We start from the raw sequence: 20,876 nt of genomic DNA, 5'->3' as shown, positions 1-20,876 counted from the left end.
TGGTTGCCATAGCTTTTACTGGGTGGGAATTATTAAACACTGAGCAAAGTGGAGAAACCACATTAAACATCTCAGGTGATCAGTAGGGACCCCAGAAAAGTCACCTCAAGGAGTCCCAGAATGCAGGCTACTTTAGACCCACTTTAACAAAGTTTTTAAACTCAAAAAAACAAAGGTGTTTCTAACTGCCTACCAAAACAAAGCTCAACACTCTTTAAAAGCAAACAAAAGATAAACCAAACACTCAAGAATGAAAAATATATATTTAATCCATAATTACTGGACATTTGAAGAAGCAAGAATATGTGACCTATAATCAGAAGAAAAATCAGAACAAATGATTGAAATATGGAATTATCAGACAAGGACTTTAAATGGATAGTATAGAGGATTTAAAGAAAAACATGCAAATAATTGAGAAATAAACTATAAATTTAGGAGAATCAATTCATTCCAGAGTGGAAAAATGTATAATGTTAAAAAATTAATGAGTTGCTTAATGGAAAATGAGACACTGATGAAAAAAAAATGAACTTTAAAACTGAGCTGTAGAAACTATCCCAACTGGAGCACAGAGAGAAAACTGAAAAAAATAACAGAACCTCAGTAACCAGGAAATCAACATTAATGGGTCTAACATTTATATGACTCAAATTCCAGGAATATGGGGCAGGAGGTCAGTCCATAAAAGCAACATTTGAAGAAATAATGACCAAGGTTTTTCCAAATTTTCTCAAAATGATAAGCTCACAGATTTAAGGAACTCAACTTCAATCAAGAAAAATGTAAAGAAAACTATACTAAAACATTATAACCAAATTGCTGAGGACTAATATTAAAAATCTTTGAAACAACCATAAGACAAAAGACCTTCAATGAACAAAGGAACCAAGGGATAAATTACTGAAATTTCATCAGAGATAATAAAAACCAGAAAACAATGGGAAAACATCATCACAGTGCTAAAAAGAGGGGAGAATAACTTGTTAAAATAGAGTTTTATATCTGAACAATTTTTCAAAAATTAAGGCAATATAAGACATTTCAAAACAAAAGAAGAGGGAAAGGAGAAAAAGGAGGAAGAGGTGGAGGAGGAATTGGAAAAATTGTGGCTAGAATTCAAGGCACAATGTACTGCACTGGCTTATGAGGTAAGCAGCTGGGGAGAAGTCAACCTGGGGGACTTCATCAACACATGTCTCTCAGCTTCAAGACTGTTAGACTGTGATGGAAATGATGAAAAATGTTGTGGAACAATATATACTTAATTTTTTTTTTCTTTTGGTATCCATTTTCATGTAGAGACCATTAACGCCAAATGATTTGTGTGTTTATAATCCCCCATTCCCCCTTCCACCAGTAATAACCTATGAGTTCTGAAAGGGAATGGCCCAATACTATTTATTTGATTTATAGTATATCATCAATAAATATATGAACTGACCTGAGACTACTATTAATGTGAGGTTTTGTTTCAAAAACAGCTTTATCTACTCTTTCAAGTAGAAGAAGTATGCTAAGTAAGGGTTGGTCTTTCTGCATTTAGGGTGACACAGCCAGCATGTTTGGGTATTGGGGAAAGTAAAGCAACTTTACCAAATGAAAAAAAAAAGTTAACTTAGTAACCATATTGAAGGATGCTGTCATATGTTCAAATCTATTCACAATAAAAAAGAATCTTCCATTACAAACATATAGAATTTTACTTTCAGATATTTAATAATCTCGCTTGAGATATGAACACATACAAATGGCATCTGATCATGTGACCAACTTAAAATAATAATCCTGTTCAGTCGGTTTAGTCAAAACTGATGTTTCCACTTATTTCCATCGAGGGATCCCCTCAGCGTGCTCCCACTATAAATGCCCACTTTCAGGCTGTATTTAGAATGGAGCCCAGATCTATTCTGAGGTCTTTTTCCTAATTTTTCTTTTCTTTTTTTTTTTTTTTTAAGAGAGAGTGAGAGAGAGGGGGACAGAGAGAGAGAGAATTTTAATATTTATTTATTTTTTTCTTAGTTCTCGGTGGACACAACATCTTCGTTTTTGTATGTGGTGCTGAGGATCGAACCCGGGCCGCATGCACGCCAGGCGAGCGCGCCACCGCTTGAGCCACATCCCCAGCCCCCCTAATTTTTCTTGAATGAAATATTTTTGACACTTTTACTCCTCTTCAGCTCTGGTTTTCTCTGATAAGAAGGTCCTCCTCACTTTCCACATATCTCCTATGAAATGGAGGAGAAGCTAGGTTTTCCCTCCCCAGGTGAGAGGTTTCAAGCCTACAGGAATTATTTGTTTTTGTAAAGTCTCTTGGTACCACAAATCAGTGCCACATTGAGGCTTGAAACTTCCTGTAGGCAAGAGGCTGAGTAAGGCTGACAGTGATGGCCAAGAAGGACAGGCTGTCTTGAAGGAATACTGCACTGCCCCTCATGGTGTGGCATGGGTGTGGGATTTTATATGAATCTGAGAATGCAGACAGCTTGAAGTCCCAACGGGGATCTGTTTGGAGGGATACTGTAACCTGAAGAGGAGCTGAACTGGCAAATTCCCAGAAGAGGGAAAGGGATGTCAAACTGAAGACAATATACCTTCCACATCAAGGGCACTGCACATGGTGGGCCCTGGTGGCACTGCAGTGGGTGGGAGGGTGAAATGTGGGTGGGGAGTCACAAGGCAGGTAGCCCATGGTATGGAGAGAGTTCACTGAACCTCTGCCAGCCTGCCTGGAAACCTACCAATTTTAGAGGAACATAGCTTGCACTTTGAAATGTCTTGCTCGAAGTTACAATAGGAGGTTGAGTGACCAACCTGCATGTCCTTGGGCACTGCTCCCCAGCATCCTCCACCTTTCCCTTTTGGTAGCTTAGCAACAAACAACACACACATGGGAAAACTGACTCAGATTGCTTGGGCAAGCTTAAGAGAACAGCCGGGGGCTGGGGTTGTAGCTCTGTAGTGAACTGTGAGGCACTGGGTTTGATCCTCAGGGCCACATAAAAATAAATAAGTAAAGATTGTGTCCATCCACAACTAAAAACAATTTTAAAAGAAAAGATTAAACCAATCTAGTTGACAGTGTTCTTAAGGAAGGGAGGGAGGGAGGGAGGAAAAGAAAGCAAGCAGCAGTTCACCAAAGCTTGAGCTCTGGAGTCCCCTGTTCTAGCACAGTTCCTTGTTTACTCAGGTAGTCATCCATGCTCCTTAGTCACCTGGCCAGCCCTTGTTTCCTGTCTGAACATATAGGGCAGTGAGGGAAGTCCCTCTGCTGAAATCTCCCCTCTGGTGCTTGCAGTCTTGCTATGCCTGACCCAGGTCCATTGCCACCAGACTCTCATCTGCTGTAAGTCCCTTGACCTCCAGCCTGATTTTACATTTATACTTCACTGTACCCATGTTTGCATCTCTTTGTAGCAGAGTTGTGAAGAGAAGATTCACACCCTGGCCTGCCTTTGGTTGCCTCATCCACAATGCAGCAGATAATATCAGATTATTTGCACACTAGGTTCCAGGTACAAAGGAAGGGAGTAAGGAGTCCTGAGGTTTCCCAAATACAGGAGAAACAGGAGACTTACAAGAGTACATCTAACAAAATCCTTATGTGATGCTTGGATGGGAAGAGGACTGGAGTGTTTTAATGTCTCCAACAAATTTTGAGCAAAAAGAAGACACTTTATGCATATGTAAAATTCAATTAGTAGTCACAGTCATTTCTTCTCCAACTTTTCTGACTCATTGTTGTGACACTTCACTGGCCCTGGGTCACACTGCATCCATTAGGTCAGGACGAGTCTCCAGGAGTTTTATATTTATTCCACAAGTAGTTGGTGTATGCCTACCCATCAAGAATCATGGACAGTGTACAACAGGGCAGGAATAGAATACAGAAATGACTTCAACAGAGTCCCTTATAGTATAGATAAGGAAACTGAGAAATGTAAAGATTTTGACCAATTTCCCATGGATCTCCTACTTGATCTAACTAGAGGAAGAAAGGGGAAAATAAATTGTAGACAGATCCCAGATGAGAGGAAGTTAACTGGTCTTGGACTATCTCTTGCATGTTTTCTAGAGATTTGCCTTAAAAGGGCTTACAAAGGAATTAAGAGCAACTGGCTTCTCTCTCCCATTCTTTCTTTACCAGGCAGGAGAGACTGAAGCCTCCTCCCCACATTGAAAATGCAACCATTTCTTCCAGATATTCTCAGCTGTCTTAGTCTAGCTCAAGCCAAACACTGCCCCCTTCTGTCCCTCTCTCTGTTTCCTTTCTTCCTGGTGGCAGTAGAATAGACTTTTCCTGAATTCTAAGCATGAGGTGGGAAAAAACCCAAGATCTCCTGGCCGTTTTCTTTGTGTCCCGAAAGGGGACGAAGGCCAGCTTCTCTGCAGGGTTCTTTCTGCTCAGGGGAATCCAAGCTACCCTATAACTATAATCTCAGATAAGTGGCAAATAACAAAACACAAAAACTCAGAAATATATTTACACAAGATGAAGCCTCTGATAGATCTAGTCCACATGGGTGCTGGAACTAGACAAAGGGAAAATACCTTTGTGGTTTATTTAAGGGGATACATCAAAGGCAGGGATGAAGTTTCAAGGGCAGAGTCTTGCTTCATGATGTCCTGCAGTCAGCAGGTTGATTGACATTTTGGCAGATAACACCCATCTCAGGAGCTGTGTGGCCCCAGCAGAGTGGGAAAGAAATTTACATTATCCCTGGGCAACTGACCAGAGTAAATGTTCACTGGCCATTCACAGCTGTCTCTATCCATGAGGCTACCATGCCCAGTGACTCACATACAACCCACAGACAGCTGGTGACAGTTATGAGCTACTAAATTACCTAGATCTAGCCACTTTAAGAAAAGAAATCTTTGGAGAAAGAAAGAGGGAGGGAGGGAGGGACGAAGTGAGAAAGAGAGGAAGGAAGAAAGGAAGGAAAGGAGGAAGGACAGAAGTTAAGTCCAGTTACCAGGCTGGTTGGTAGGTCTGCTCTGGGGTTGGGGCTAAAACTTCTTGGACAGTCCCTGGTCCTCTATTTTGTGGCAGGATTCTGGCATTTCTGATATTCTGCTATAAAATGCTCTACCAGACTATAGGGTGGAATATTAGCCAACAAAAGCTTACAGTTAATCCAATGTGAAACATTATGGGAATCAGTGTCTGATGGAAGACTCAAAACAGAGGTACTATAAGACAAACTCTTTTCACTTTTATTCTCCAAACCTGATTTCCAGGTTGGGTTCACTGTGGTCACACCCTATTAGGCCTCCTTCTAAGGCCAAGGTGGTGCTCCCTTGTGCAAATTATAGAAACTGTTGCTTCCACTTCCTGTGAATAGACTCATCCCTTGGTCACTAGCCAGGGGACCTTTCTAAGGCCAAAACCAGATAAAGCCAACACAAATGAGAGAGACTTCATAGTCTGTCTCCATGGTTGCCCCCAGGATTCCACTTTGAATCTCATTGCCTGTCTTGCACCACTTCAACCTGAGCTATGTCAACCAGCTAGAAGCAGATACATGGCCAAGGAAGGAGGCGGGAAGTAGGCACGACTGCAGTCATTATTCTTAGGATATGTTTTTATGGGGTAGGAATCACTTAGAATCCATTGTTTCCTTTAATTCTTACAGGAATTATTTTTTTTTGAAGAGAAATCATTTTTCACCTCCTGGATGAGAAGGTAAATCAATGAACACACCAGTGATTTTTCCAGGGCTATAGGGGCAGATGGCAGAACCAGGGTTTGGATCCAGCTTCCTTTTAGTCCAGCTTATTTCCTCTTTCCTTGGCATCACCTTTATTCTGTTTCCAAACATCTGAGCAGGCACCAGCAGCTCCAAAGCACCTGCAGTTTTTCTTTTCCCCCTGTCTTTCCTTTTCCTTTGCCAACAGCATCATCCCCTAGGGATAGCGCAGATGTGGTGGCTGACAGGGGAGACAGTGAGGCCCATTCTGAACTCCAGGCTCAACTTCTCATTGTCTGGGGGCTTGAAGGTAAATTTTTGTAAAAGGAAAGTGAAAAAAATAAATAGCTCAGTCTTAGCCAACTGTTCTCCAAGGCATCCGCGTTTTCCTGAAAGACAAATACAGAAGAGGAGTTATCTTCTCAGCTGACATGGTTCCAAACAGGGGCTACTTGCCTCTCCCTCCTGACCAGACCTGGGCTTTATGCCCAGCACCTTATTTAAGTCTGACCATGCTCTGGGTTCACCAAAGAACATAATGCAGATTCTAGGACCACATTTGCTTTGGGGAGAGTGGATCAGTGTCAGGCAGTTCTGGGGTAAAGGTGAACTGAAACTGACTTCCTCTGAAATGAAGGGCAGCATCCTGATAACTTGCTTTTCTGCAGCATTTGAAACAGATTGCCTTTTGAAATTAAAGCTCCAAATTCCTTTAGCTTCTGAATTTCCTCAGAATGAGAATAAAAACTACTGAGGAAACACTTCCAAGGAGCTGAAACTGATAGGTTCTCTGGATCACTAAATCTGCCTTTGTATTTTACTGTCTTGTGTTTCACTTTTTTTATAAACGTCTCTCTAATGAAAGCTTTCCTCACGCCTGAGCACCCAAAAGATGGAGAAATGAAACTAGAAAAAAAAAAAAAAAACCAGCAAAAATTACCAGGTTCCTTAAACCTGAAAAAAATCTGTTCTCCTTATCATTCTGCCTCTTGAATTTTTGTCTGTGAATAAAGATGCATGGTAAAGCCATACCCCAGGGTAACACAGAGTATGGGTAACTGTACCCAGGTTCATGTAGTTGCCACTCACTCAAGGGTGAGCTGTTGACACGAGGAAAAAGATTTGGAAAGAAAGCAAGCCAGTCAATAAGATGGAGGCCATGCCGACAAGACCATCTCAACCCAGCCTAGGTGTAAGCAACTTTAATCCCCAGGGGAGGGGGAAAGAAAGACAGCCAAGGAAAGGGAAGGACTGACAACTGGGGACTTCTAGGTTCCACTCTGGTGGCCTGTAAGAGATGGTGATTGGTGATCCTGATGTCTGTAAATTTCAATAATATCTTAGTTACTCTTATCTTGTTGTCTTCAGCCTTGAAAGGGGAAGAGACAGATTAGGTAAAGTTAGGACTAATCAACTTTGCAACACTGATTCCTGACACACACTCCTTACCATATGACTCAACAGTAAATCTGACTCAATGGTTAAAGTAGCAAAGGAGGCAGATTCAGTGTGAAGGCAGAGATGCCAAGCTTTTCTATCCCAGATTTCATCACCCATCAGATATCTGCATGTCCAAAGGAAGAGTTCGTACTTTTCACAAATGTGGCCTTAAAAGTCCTTGGAAAGCAGCCCAGGCAACCAGAATCATCATGACCACCAGTCACAGGCGTTGTCTGCAGCAAAGCTGGTGGGAGACTAAAAATACATGGCTCAGCTGCATGACCTCCAAAATGAGCATATTTTAAAGTCAACTGAAAGCAAGTGAAGCTGGAGGGTTTATTCAGGCTTTCCTTTGGTTACAACAAAGGAGAAGTGGGAGGACAGGGCTGGCCAAGAAAGCAGATGTCTAGCCTAACAGGCTTTCAAAACCGATTTAACAAATAATGGCAAAATCAGACAACAAAGCCGTGTATTGATTTTCAGTTCTTAAAAGAAAGTCATTTCTCTTATAACTAAATAAACTTCAGAGCATTTAAATCACCTTTCTCTTATGCCCAATGTCTCTCTAGAGGGTGGATGGCCCTCTATATTGGCACTGCCCACCACCCCTAGAGTGGGTATTGATGAAGACCTTTGCTTTCAACATGGAGCCCAGGACTGGAACCTCTTCTCTCCGTGGCTGACTCTGCACTCCCTTGGCCAGGTCCCACACCCTGTTATGTGTGGAGAACTGGAGGCAGAAGGACACAGATCAAGTTCAGTTCCTCTCACTTCCTAGCCATGTGATGGGGACAAGTAATCTCTGCAGGCAATAATGAAGATTTGCATGTGTGTTTAAGATAAAAACTTTATTTTACACAATGATTGGGCTATACACTGAATCCAAATAAGCCCAATGTGTTGACAAACTATATAGCATAAAAAAGTGTTGTAAAATGTCTCCTGGTTAATAATAAACAGTATAGGTGTACAATAGCGCATCATTAAAGGAATCTGATTAATTCTCGAAACATAGTAGAATGCAATTTAAAAGTCAACTTTTAAGTAAAATTGTTTGGTGGTAGTGTTACTCAAGTAGTTTTCCATATAATTCTTTGCATATAATTCTTTAACTGTGATACTTATAATAATGTGCTTTTTATTTTGATATGTTTTTAAATGTATAGAAAACTTACAAAAAAACAACAAAAATTTCTCCTGGATTTCTTGAAAGTAAATCATCCATATCACCCATGAAAAAATTTAGTGTGTAATTCTTATAAGCAAGAACATCCTCCAAAATAACTGTCAGTGGGGGCTGGGGATGTGACTCAGTGGTGAAAGTGCTTGCCTAGCATGTGTGAGGCCCTGAGTTCAATCCCAGCACCAGCAATCTGTCAGCGGCAGGAAATTAACACTGATGCATGACCATCACTTTAGCCTCAGATCCCATTCAGGTTTTTCCAATTGTTCCAATAATGTCCTTTATTGTAAAAGGGTCCAGTTCAACATCAGGTATTGCATTTTGATGTCCTATGTGATTAGAGTCCTTAAGTCTGGAATAACTCCTCAGTCTTTACGTAAGTGTCATGGCTTTGGCATTTTAAAGATTATAGACCCATTTTGGAAATGTCTCTCACGCTTCCTCATAAACAGATTCAGGTTGTGAAGTTCCAAAGCATTGGTAGGAGTATCAAAAAAGTGGTGCTATCTTCTCATTCCATCCTATCAGGTGGTACGTGATTTTGATTCCTGTCATTATTTGTGATAGCTTGATTAAGGTAGTATCTAATAATCTCCCCCTGTGAAATTACTTTTTTTCTTTATGGAGCTAAAAATATTTTGGGATTCCTTGAATAAACCAGTCCTCATTAACTTTTCATTCATTAATTTCCATTGTCATATCTTGGCCAAATTATTTATCACAGGTGGCTGCCACATAATGACTTTAAAATTCTCTCATTCCTTCTACACTTACCAGCATTCAAATGCTTGTTATCTTCCCCATTTATTTATCCACTCATTTATTTATATCAGTATGGATTCATGTGTTCCTCTTTTTATTCAAAGGGTTATAATCTGTTGCTCATTGTTAACTCGTGTTGATGCTCAGAATATTCCTGATTTGGCCATCTGATGCCCATGCAATCTGACATTTCCTGACTTTTTAGGACAACATCATGTTACAGGTTGATTTAATATTTACCCTTCCCCAGCCCTAGAATGAGCCATTCTTCCAGGTGTTCTGGTTGCTTTTACTGGATAATGATATGCAGAAATCAAAAATCAAGGTCTGGGCATTAGACATGCTTGTTGCTTTCTGATTGTTGTTGTTCTAGGTCATCTCAGTGGACAGCGCAGGGGAATATATATGTGTATATAACATGAGTATTTACTGAATTATGTATATACACACCCATATGTTTGTCCATATCCATGTCTGTATCTATTTACCTACTGAATATCTGAGTTCATATAGGCATCCTCCAATTCCAATCTAATACCTGCTCTAGGCTTCTCCTGCTCACTTCCCTGAGTGAACATCCTCTTCAACCCACTTAGGCTGCAATGCTCCAAACCAGTAGCTACCACCATCTTTTCTATGTGCACTTTTAATAGCTTACTTTCTTCCTAGTACATATTCACCTAAAAGGGGAATGGACACACACACAAAAATAAAAATACCAAGAAGATAATAAAGGGTGTTTGAAATTCCATAAATCAGTCCCTATCTCTGTTAACATTTTGATATTTCCTCTTTATCCTAGAGGCAATTCCACTGGGAGCCATAATGGGAATAATTCACTGTTGTTAATCCTATAAGCTGATTTTTACTACTTGTCTATTTTCCTTTGTAATTAAATTTTCTTGAAAATTTGTTAAATTTGTTAAGGCCTCCATTTTGTACTCACTTACCGGACAAATGCAGATTATTGAGGAAATAAAATTAGATCACATGAGCAGAAGTGCTTAGTAAATATAAATGGCCCCCAATTATATCATTATTATATTATTTTGTGCCTGTTTCCCTTGAGCCTGAGTCTAATTCATCTCTCTTCCTCACATTTTATCTTACTACCTATCAGAAATAGTATAATTTGATAACAAATCAGTTGTATTATAAATTGCCAAGATTCTCCTAGAAGAATTCATGTATCTTGACAAAATTGGACAATTAAAGAAAAAAACCACGGTTAAAGAACTGGTTCCATCAGCAACCACTGAGTGACTAAATGATCCATTCTCACAAAGCTAAACCTATCTCACTTGCAAAACATGTGAAACATTTGTCTCCTGTGTCAAAGGGCAGGACAAAGGTCCCAGGTGGATAACAGGTATCAATTTGTTTTAAAAGGATGAAATCTAGGACTCTTTGATTTCATAGCTTAGGTCTATGTGATGGGTAATTTTGGTGATCAACCTGACTAGACTGAGAAACATAAAAAGCTGGTGAAGCACAATTCTGGGTTGTATGTGAAATGTTTCCAGAGATATTTGGCACCTGGCTCAATAAAATGAGAGGAGCAGACCTGCTTTGAATGTAGGTGGCACCGTCCCATGGCTGGGGGCCCAGAAGGAATAGATAGAGGAAGATGGGGAAAGCTTGCCTGAATTTGCCAGCTCAATTCTTCTTGAGCAGCTGGGAATTTTGCTGATACCATCACCTGCCGACACCAGACACCAGCTTTTACAACCTTTGAAAGTGGACTCACACCAGAGACTCTCCAGAGGGCTTCCAGGCCTTCAGCCTCCTACAGGGGGTGGGCCATTGGTCCCTCCCATTGTGAGATTTTCGGCTTCTTGGACTGATTATTTACTGATTTCCCCAGTTCTCCAACTTGCAAATGACTACTGTGAGACTATCCTCTGACCATGTAAGTCCATCTAATAAATCTTTTTTTCTAACTGATTCTATTTCTCTAGAGAGCCTTAATACAGATTTGGGTACCAGAAGGAGCTCTAAAGACACAGAAGTGTAATGATGAATTATGGTATCTGGAAGTGGCTTTCTAATTTGTCTAAACCTAAAGTATCTAAAGACTCTCCTGAAGACAGTACTGATAGTTTATGGTCTAAATTGTTTCATAAGACAAAAAGAAAACACATTCAATGTGCCTGACAGGGAATCCAGCAATTCTATACATGATACTTATAAACATTTTTAAGAAAACCAAGGAATATCATGATGTTGGTTGGTTGTCCCTAGCATCACTGGATATAATAGTAAAGGAAAACAATGTGTTCAGAGATTCAATTTCCCAGTGCCAAGTTCATGTAAGTAACCTGAACTCTTCCAAGTATGCCCTGAAGGAGAATCTTTTCTCTGGCAGACATAGGGCTAAAGTTGCCAAAACCCAACCCCTCATCATGCAATTGGCTAGATTCTAGTACAAATTTAAGTCTCAACCTGGACGGGTATCTGCAGTTAAAATGAAAGCACTACATGGGAAATAATGGGATACTAAAAACTGGAGTGGGGACCTGTGGGCAGACACTGTTGAGGGCGGTGACATTGAACTCCTAAGTTATGATGAGTTGATTTTGTGAGAGGAAGTGGCCTCCCCACCCTCAGTGGCAGCAGCACCCCCAACTCTTCCCCTGTGCTCCTGGCCTTTCTACCTTTGCCTGAAGGGACTAACCCTGCCCAAGGAAACAGCAGTGACCTTCCCTGCCACAGTTACTAAGAGGACAATGCTGCTACTCCTCAGGACCCACCCCCTCAACCACCATTTTTGCCTCTAGACTGGATATCAGACTTCGGTATCAACAGACACCTAGAGGCAAGGGGCACTGTGTGACTCCTGGGGAGGTGCACTCTAGTGCAAAGGAACCTTTCAAATTTTCTAATTCATACAAGCAGAGGTCTAGAGCACATGTGTGAAAATGGATTTTAATGATGTGGGCTAATGGTGGAAGGAACATAAAGTTGGTTCAGGCTGAATTTATTGATATGAACCCATTAAGCAGAACTTCTGCCCTTGATTTATTTGCAGAGTTAAAAAGGGGTGCTAATGGAGCTGGGGATGTGGCTCAAGTGGTAGTGCATTCGCCTAGCATGCGTGAAGCACTGGGTTCGATTCTCAGCACCACATTAAAAAAATAAAGATATTGTGTCCACCTAAAACTAAAAAATAATATTTTTTAAAAGGGGGTGCTATCAGTGTATTTGGTTGGTTGGCTGAAATATGAATCAAATGATGGCTCATTGTGAATGAGCTGGAAATGTCTAAATTGACTTGGTTTAATGTTGATGAAGGGATTTAGAGGCTCAGAGAGACTGGGATGCTGCAGTGGAGTTGCATTGTAAGACCTTCTCCTCCATACTGGGTGGGGAGGGGTCTAGAAGATGTGGCCTGCACCAGTACTTTAAGAAACAAACTTGGGAGTGGAGCACTAGCAATCTTCAGGAACTCCACATTGCTTTTCTCCATATGCCAGACATTATAGTGAGAGCCATGGTCACTCAACTCAGAAACTTAAATGCAATGAGAATGTTTCTCCTGGGCTAGGAAGCTAGGAATCTAGGAAACATGCAATATTTTTGTTGTTGTTTTTCTTTTTTACCTTTTTTTCAGTGGCTCACAGCTAATAGTTTGTATGAGTCTCAGAAAAGACGTTGGACTATCTAGCAATGCTAAAAAAGTTAATATTTGAGGGACTCTTAGATGAACTGAATGTACTTTGCATTGTGAGATGGACATGAGGTTTTGGAGGCCAGGGACAGAATGTTAAGTGTAGATCTTAAATGTCCTCTGAAGGCCATGTGCTAAAGGCTTGTCTGTCAGCCTGTGGTACCACTGGGAGATGGGAGAAACTTCAGAAGGTAGGTCTACTGGGAGGTCATTGGAGGTGTGTGCCCGTGAAGGAAATATTGAGACCCTGAGTCCCTTCCTCTCTTGGTTTCCCAGCCACCTTAAGGTGAGCAAGTTTTCTCTGCCAACTCACTTCCTCTATGGTGTTCAGCTCATTGCAAGCTTAAACTCCTTCAGAGTGAGGAAACAAAACTGTAGGTCTAAGATGAATGTCTGGTAGAAAAACCAGACAGATGAGTTTTCACCATGTTGACTCACTGGATATTTCTAGGTTTCTAGCTCCTGTTAAATTCAACTGATGCTCATTCTGCCACATCTTCTGTGGGAATCCCCAGGCAAATTGCCTGCACTCTCTGAATTTTAGTCTTCTATCAAAAAGAGAGATGCTGAGAACAAAACACCTCCATTTCTCCCCTGCCTCAGTTCTATATTATTTACAGCATGACTTCATAGCTCATCTAATCAAAGTTCTAGCAATTCCTCCTCTTTAACTGAGGCTGGCCTTGTGACTTGCATCAGCCATTAGAATGTAGACGGAGTCAAGGCTTGACAGTTTCCAGCCTAGACCTTAATGGGCCACAATGTGCTTCTATTCTCTCTCGGGACCTAATCACCACCATGTGAAAAAGCCAGGCTAGCTTGCAAGAGAATGAGAGAAAAGAACACTGTTGTCCCAGCTGAAATCAGTCTTCAGATAACTGAACTACCAAACATGTAAGACAGCCTGGTCAAGAACAGCAAAGCCACACACCTTACCTGTAGACCTGTGAGCAATAACACAAGCTTACAAAGCCCCAAGAGTTTTAGATTGTTTGTTTTGCAGCAAAATACTAGCTGATACATGTGGTGTAAACTCAATGACTCTTAAAATGGAAAAGTAAGTTACATTCTAGTTGTACTAGAGACAACACTAAATTGAAAGTATAAAAACTTGAGTCCTAGGCCCTAGACTACCAATTTGGGGGCCATCTGATCTCGGAAAGAAACAACCCTCTCAGTTTTAGTTTGCTTATATTAAGAAATAAAATACCAGTCCATTTCCTGTGTAAGTATTAATAACTAGTTTGCTGTAAGAACTGCTTGAGATAATACACTTGCAAATGAAGCCTGTGATTAAGAGAGTGTTATAATTCTCGGTAGCAAAGCACCAGAAAGTCACTGTGTGCTGCTCTTTTTATCCTGTTGCTAACACAGAAGGAAGACTGTTTTAAAACAGAAGAAGACATGAAACAACTATGAGTAAGAGGTTTTGGCAATATGAAGGGAAGGAATCTATCTGGGTATCAGAAGGTCAAGAGAATCCATCTTTCTCTTAAAGCCATCTCTATTATGATTCCTCTCATCACAGTTGCAGTAAACAGCAGGTGAAACAATTGTGTAATGCTAAAGGGTCAGATTTCTAGCATTGCAACATTTTATGCATCCAAGATGCAAGAAGCAAGAAGTGTCACAGTAATTGAAACATACACTTGAAACTTTGTGCTGTAATGAAAAGTTTGAAACTACAGCAGAAAGGAAGACTGGCAGACATTCCTACATCTTATACCACCTCTTCACATGAGAGGTGACTTGTCCAATGTGAGCAAAGGTGATGGTAGAACCAGATGAGCAAAGACAAAGAAGTTCTAATCAGATCAACCCAGACACACCTAGGGCAGTGCAGCACAGTGGAAAAGCAAAGGGTTTAGAAACTCAGGGCCATGAAAGAAAGAGAGTCTTTCCTTTCTAAGCTTTTACTGTTATCAGTAGTCAAAACATACTGTCTCATAAAGTCAATGCATATTTTAAATAAATAATAAGAAAATTATCATGTATTCTACAGTGTGTTTTCTCTGTAGCATTTAGTTATTTTCAGAAGATGGGGTTAGGAGGAACATAAATTTTAACTTTTGATAAATCTGGTTGACATTTATTTAGCCTTAGGTCTGCTACATGAGTTTTATGAATTCATTATCACATGTGTTTGGGCCTAAATTTCATACCTCTAAAGTGGTGATAAATTTGAAACTTCTAAGGTTGCAGTATGACTTATGCTCTCTGAGGGCATCTGTTTTGTTTTCTGTTTCATTCATGATTATGAAATGGACTGAATATCTGACATAATTGAGATATTTATAAAATAAAGGAATTGAGAAATTATTTGAAATAGTTTATATAACATATCAAACTCATTATCTGGACTAAGACATCTAATTATTGATTTTACAATGCTATAAGTTTGAAATATTCTTTGGGAACTGGCTAGCTAGAAAATAGGAGTGGGGGATGGGAGAGAGAGAGATGGGGGGTTTCATTGTTTCATTGTATCCACTTTTCCGGCTGCATATCATACAGATGTATTAACTACATTTTGAAAAGGAAACTAAACTTACAAAGGACAAAAGGACCTTTTCATAAAGAATTTACAGAGCAGAGCCCAACCTAGCCAAGCTGGGAGCATTTAGAGTCACTGTCTGCTACCCATGACAGTGGATCAATAGCTTCTCTCCTTTGCTGCCTCCCCATCAGTACCAGATCTATTTCTTTGGGAGAGGAAAACACTTAAAAAGAAATTGTGACAATTAAAAACTTTATAAAAAGGGAAGATATCCAACTTTGTGACCAAGAGGCAAGGTTTGAGTCTCTGTCCTCAGCATTCTGGAAAACAGAACAAAGGGAGGCTGAAATCTCCACCAGCAGCCAGGGAGGGCTTGGGAAGTAAAGACGGTCTGAGGCAAGGCCTGGACCAGAGGATGTTGAACTTCAAACAATAGTGAGATGGAGTCACCCTAGGCAGGACACTCTGGAGACTCCCCAACTAGAGCAAAGGATTGCAGACAGGAGAGGAGGGAAGGGCTGAGGGAGGAACTCTGCCCTCCCCAACTCCTGTTCATCCAAACTCACCCATTGAGAAAGGCAGGAAGGATTCCCTTTTCTTAAACTGTCCATTCTCCAGAAAATGCTCAGGGTTGAATGTGTCAGGGGTGGCCCACTCGTTGGGGTCCTTGTGCAAAGCAGTCAAATTGGTCAGGATCATGGTCCCCTAGAGAAGGCAGTGAAGAGTCAGGCAGGACTTGACCCACACCACACATCTAGGCAAAGGTAGGTGGTTCTCAGCACCCCATGCTGGGGTCTGAGCATATTTTGAGCTTCCCCACCCTCCCAACCCACCACCTGCTGAGCTCAACCTTCCAGGACCCATCTCTGTGTGGGACAACTTAGAAGGATGAATTAGAATTGTCTTCTGAGAATTTTACCCAGGAGTTTTGGCTACTCTTGACTGCATAATAAAGCTTCTCGGCAGGAAAAAAGTCAGTGTAGGTCTGGGGAAGGGACCTATAAGCATCCATGAGAGAATTATGTGACAGCTTGTTGGTCCACACAGTAATTAAATCAACCCAGCTACTCAGTGAAGTGATAAGGAGGGCAGGTCTACAAAGGGGGTGGGGGGAATGCATCTTTCACCTCTGCTTCTGCATTCTCTTCCCTCCAGTGTGTAGAAGGCTGTGCCCAGGCCCAAAAGCTACTTGAGTAGTAGAAGCAGATATCCAGGGAAAAGAATCCCTGTCCATCAAGATATATGACAAGAAACCCTGGAGTCACTAGAGTGAGCCTTCTCTCACTACCTCATCCAACTCATCAGTCATGCTTGACACTTCTTTCAATGCCCCCTGATTCCCTCACCTCCATTAGGGAATGTCCACCACAACCTTAGTTCAAGCTTCCACCTTGCTCATCCAGATTCTTGTAATCACTTCCTATTTATGCCCCACATCCTCTGTTGCCCTTTTCAATTCACTCCACACCCTGAAGCAGAGTGTGCTTTGAATAGGGCTTAAATCTATGACAGCCCCCACCCACTCAGACCTCAAACTTGGTATTCAATAGCTTCCCACACTCCTAGTCACAGATCCATTGCCTAACCTCTCAGGGCTTCTCCTTTTCTTCTTGAGCTCCCACTACAGTGACCTGTAACACAGGTCAAGTTTCCATTCATTTCAATGACTTTTTAATACTGCTCACCTTGCCTGGAAATGTTCTCTTCCCCCACTTTGCCATCAACCACTCCCAGCAATCCTTTAATCCTCAGCTCCAGCATTACTTCCTTCAGAGGCAAGCCTCCCAGATCCTTCCAGCACCTGTCTCCCCCTGGGAGATGCTGGAAGCATCTTTACAGAGGCAGTGAGTATTTTCCTTGGGACAATTAGCATGGTTGGTATATTTTGTAAGCATGACTATTTTGCTCAGGGTTATTTTTCTAGATCTAAGTACTTTAGATACTTAATGAATATTTGCCGAATAACTGTTACTTTGAGCACGAGGCTCAGCGTGTAGGGTCCCATTTTACTTCACGTGGATCCTATAGGGTGGGCTCAAATGCATTTTGCAGATGAAGAAATTGCAGCTGTGAGTGGTTAAATAATGTGCTCAGAGCCACGTGGTGGTGGGGGGAGGTAGAGTTACGTGAACTAGGTCTATCTGATGTCAAAGCCATGGCTCCTAGCCTCCATTGCATGTAATCAATTATATTTCTCAGAGCCCAGGAGGACTATTAAAGTTGATGTGAAAAATCAGTGGTAGAATTCTTCTAGTGAGATTGGCTGATTCTCTGGAGTGAAATGAATGGCTAGAAAAATGCAAACAGCACCTGGTGGGGAACTCAGGCCTCAGCCTTCATCCATGAGAAGTTTCATCAGGAAGAAAATAGTTCTTATACCAGCTGAATTTCCTGGCTCTGCAGTGACAGTCACCAAGAAGTCACTGGGAATCTCTTCTATTCTAACTCTGGACATTGTTCCCAAGTACAACAAATGTGGAGGGACTTGGACAAACTAGAATAGATCCAGTAGCAAGGAAGGAACTGTAAGTGTGCATCATAGAGAAAGAACCCTGGGGGACCCAGGAGAGTCCTCTGCAGAGATCTTAAAAGTGGTGGGTGGAGTGTGATCTGAATTCTGATAGTAAAGCCAAGGGAGTTAACAGACACCAGTAGGGAAAAATTAAAAGGAGTTTTTTGTGTTTGTTTTTGTTTAAGTCAAAGCAAAACAGTCCTGTGGAGGGAGCATCAAGTCATACAAATAATTAGAACAGCTCTGGTTCTAGATCCAGCAATTGTCACTTCGTAGTTGAGATCTCATGCAAGCTTAATTTCCCTGAGACTCAACTTCCCAATCTATAAGATGGGAATAATAGTTGTCCTGAGAACTAAGATATTTTGAAAGAGGCTAGTCCATAACATGTAATCATGCCTGAGTAAATATTCGTTCCTTGCTCTCCAGTTCTAATCATGAATTGCACAATTGGAGTGGCTTCTTTTATGAAATGGAGAGTTCCCCATCATGGGGCTGTAGGTAAAAGCTGGAAAAATACCTGTGGGGACATGATATTAGAAACATCAGCATTAATGTGGTTTGGGACCAGGTAATCTCAAATGTCCTTCCACATTTTCCAAAGTCTGGCAGGTCCCTAGTTCTGAGAGATGCTCTCCAAGGTAAAGAACAGAGCTCTGTGGCAAAATCTGACAGAGACTTTGCTGCCTGCTGTGTGCCATCATGAGCCACAGTGCACATCACAGAGTGAGAACACTGAGAAGTCCCACAGCAAGCAAAATAAAACAAACACACACACAAACAAACTAGTCTTGGCTTAAACACATTTGAGTTAGGAATCTTTCCTCGTCTATTCCCCTTAATACCTATATCTGGTAAAATACATGGAGAAAAAGTTACTATTATATCAAGTATAATGTATCTCCCATCTAGGTGATTCTTTGGGATAGGAATACATGTGACTTTTCAAATACAAATGCAAGTTCTGTGATGGTCTCAAAAACAGGCTTGAAGTCTGAGGCTAGGTGTGCTTCCTTACCTTAGGCAGGTAGTATCCAGCAAAAGTGGTATCAACCACCACTTCTCTGGGGACATTCAGGGGGATGATGTTGCCCATTCTCTGCACCTCGTGGATGACAGCATCGGTGTAGGGCATGAACTCTCTGGCGGCCATGCTTGGCTGCTGCCACTGGCCAAGCACTCTGTCAATCTCAGCATGCACTTTTTCTGGAAGAGAAGAGGGAGATTCTATTACTTTTGAAACATTTATACTTTCTTCTAAAGATGTAGGATTGTTCTATTAGATCTCAGCTGTGGTATTTCAAATAGTGGCCAGGATGCAAAGAAATAAAATGTTCCTTAACCCTTCAAAGGGCTTAATCAGAAAATTGTCAACTCAGTCACTTTCCTTGAGTCTAAGGAATGAAATGCCCAGGATCAGTGTGGCTAAGCTCATAGTAGAGTCTTTTCTTCTTCAGGCTCTATGATAAAGTGCCATAAATGGAGTGGCTTAGAAACAACAGAAATTTTTTTTCATAGATCTGAAGCCTGGGCTGTCTAAGATCAAAGCACCAGCATATTTGGTTCCTAGGGAGGACTGAATTTCTGGTTCAGAGGTGGTACCTAGTTGCTGTGTCCTCACATGTTGAAAGGAGCAAGGCAGCCTGCTGGGAATGTTTCATAGGGGCACTAATGCCATACAGGAAGGCTCATCACCTCCCAATACCACCACTCTGATAATTAGGTTTCCACACAGGGATTTGTTGAGGAAGACACAAATATTTGGATCCTAGCAGATCTGAAGACTCTCACTTCTCAAGGGTAGCATGGGAGTAGAAAGTGAATAGCAGACTCTTTCTCTACAACATTATGGCTGCAAGGTACTCAGATCCTTTGAGCCTCAATTTTTTCATCTGATTAGTGAGGCAAAGTCAACTGTCATGTGAAAGATGTTTTGAGAATTACATGAACTCATTTAGGTAAGTATTAAACAGGATCAGGATCGGCATGGCTTAGCTCATGGAAACTGCTAGCTGTCTTCCATTTATATTTGCCTTCTTTTCTACAGTCATAGAGATTTGAGCTGGCTACCTGACTGTCCAGCTAAAAGCTACTTTTCCTAGATTTTTCTGGGATCAAGTGTGGCTATATGTATGTATGTATGTGTGTGTGTGTGTATATACAACACACACACACACACACACACGCATACACACACATATAAAGCATGCATTTGTAAATTATTATGTGAGAGAAGTAACGTTTTATTAACAAATATATATTTAGTAGATGGCAAGCACTTCAGTCTGCTCTATTTTTATTTTGGGGGAGTAGGGACTTTGACCTTGATCTACTCAATTGATCTTATGACTCATTAATAAATTGTTACCCACAGTTCGAGAAACCATGCCATGACTTTTCCACCCTCCACCTGCCCAAACTGTTCTAGAACCTGGAGAAATAAAAATGTTGGGAATAGCCATTGACTTGAAGGAATGACAGTCTGTGGGGGAATCTATATATATAATGTGCTCTAAGCATGGCAATAGAGGTGCCCTGGTCATCCCTAGAAATGACCAGGAATGAAGAAACATCTTAGGTAGTAGTATTAGAAGAATTCTTTTAGAAGAGTTGGAGATTCACCATGTGGAGAAACTCAGAAAGCATATTCTTGACAGAGGGAAGACCAGATATTGTGACTTAGAGGCGTCAAGAAAATGACACAGAATTCAGTGAAACCACCAATGCAGGATGGGTGTGGCTGAGGCAGAACAGGCAGAAAATGGCATATCAGAGGGCATTATTACCAGAATAATGAGTCTAGACAGGCTGGGGATGTGCCTCTGTGGGGTGGCAGACAGTTTGCCTTGCATGCATGTGGCCCTGGGTTTGAAGCTTAACACTGGAAAAAAGAAAAAGAAAAAGAAAACAGTACCAAAAATGTGTCTGGGCATTAACAGGGGGAAAGAGGAAGGGATTGCTTAAAAGAATGGAAGAATCAATTGTTTGAAAATGGCGGCGAATGGAGTGCATCACCCCCGTGTACCGTGTCACTGCGCAGGTAAATGACGAGTTAGAATGGTCAAAAACTATCTTGTTAGGAATTTCTAGCAAAATTGAGGTGCTCCGAAACCTAGAGGAAGGAT

The 20,876-nt window shown here is 41.2% G+C and overlaps 1 protein-coding gene across 2 annotated transcripts in view; it reads right to left on the bottom strand.

Annotated features, from left to right (window-relative positions):
- Positions 1 to 5,857: 5,857 nt before the first annotated feature.
- The window catches only part of LOC308655928 (cytochrome P450 2J2-like), a 46,988-nt gene continuing 31,969 nt past the window's right edge, over positions 5,858 to 20,876 (bottom strand). For both annotated transcript variants that reach the window (XM_081306375.1, XM_081306376.1), the window contains 3 exons: positions 18,770 to 18,957; positions 15,806 to 15,944; positions 5,858 to 6,079 (listed from right to left, as the gene is read on the bottom strand). In XM_081306375.1, the coding sequence (XP_081162501.1) occupies positions 5,901 to 6,079; positions 15,806 to 15,944; positions 18,770 to 18,957 (506 nt within the window). In that variant the 3' untranslated portion in view covers positions 5,858 to 5,900. The remainder of the gene's footprint in view (positions 6,080 to 15,805; positions 15,945 to 18,769; positions 18,958 to 20,876) is intronic.

This window comes from Spermophilus citellus, assembly GCF_964194105.1.
Source record: "Spermophilus citellus genome assembly, chromosome: 9".
Classification (NCBI taxonomy): domain Eukaryota; kingdom Metazoa; phylum Chordata; class Mammalia; order Rodentia; family Sciuridae; genus Spermophilus; species Spermophilus citellus.
Note: the sequence above shows the minus strand (reverse complement) of the source record. Positions and strands in the feature narration are given on the sequence as shown.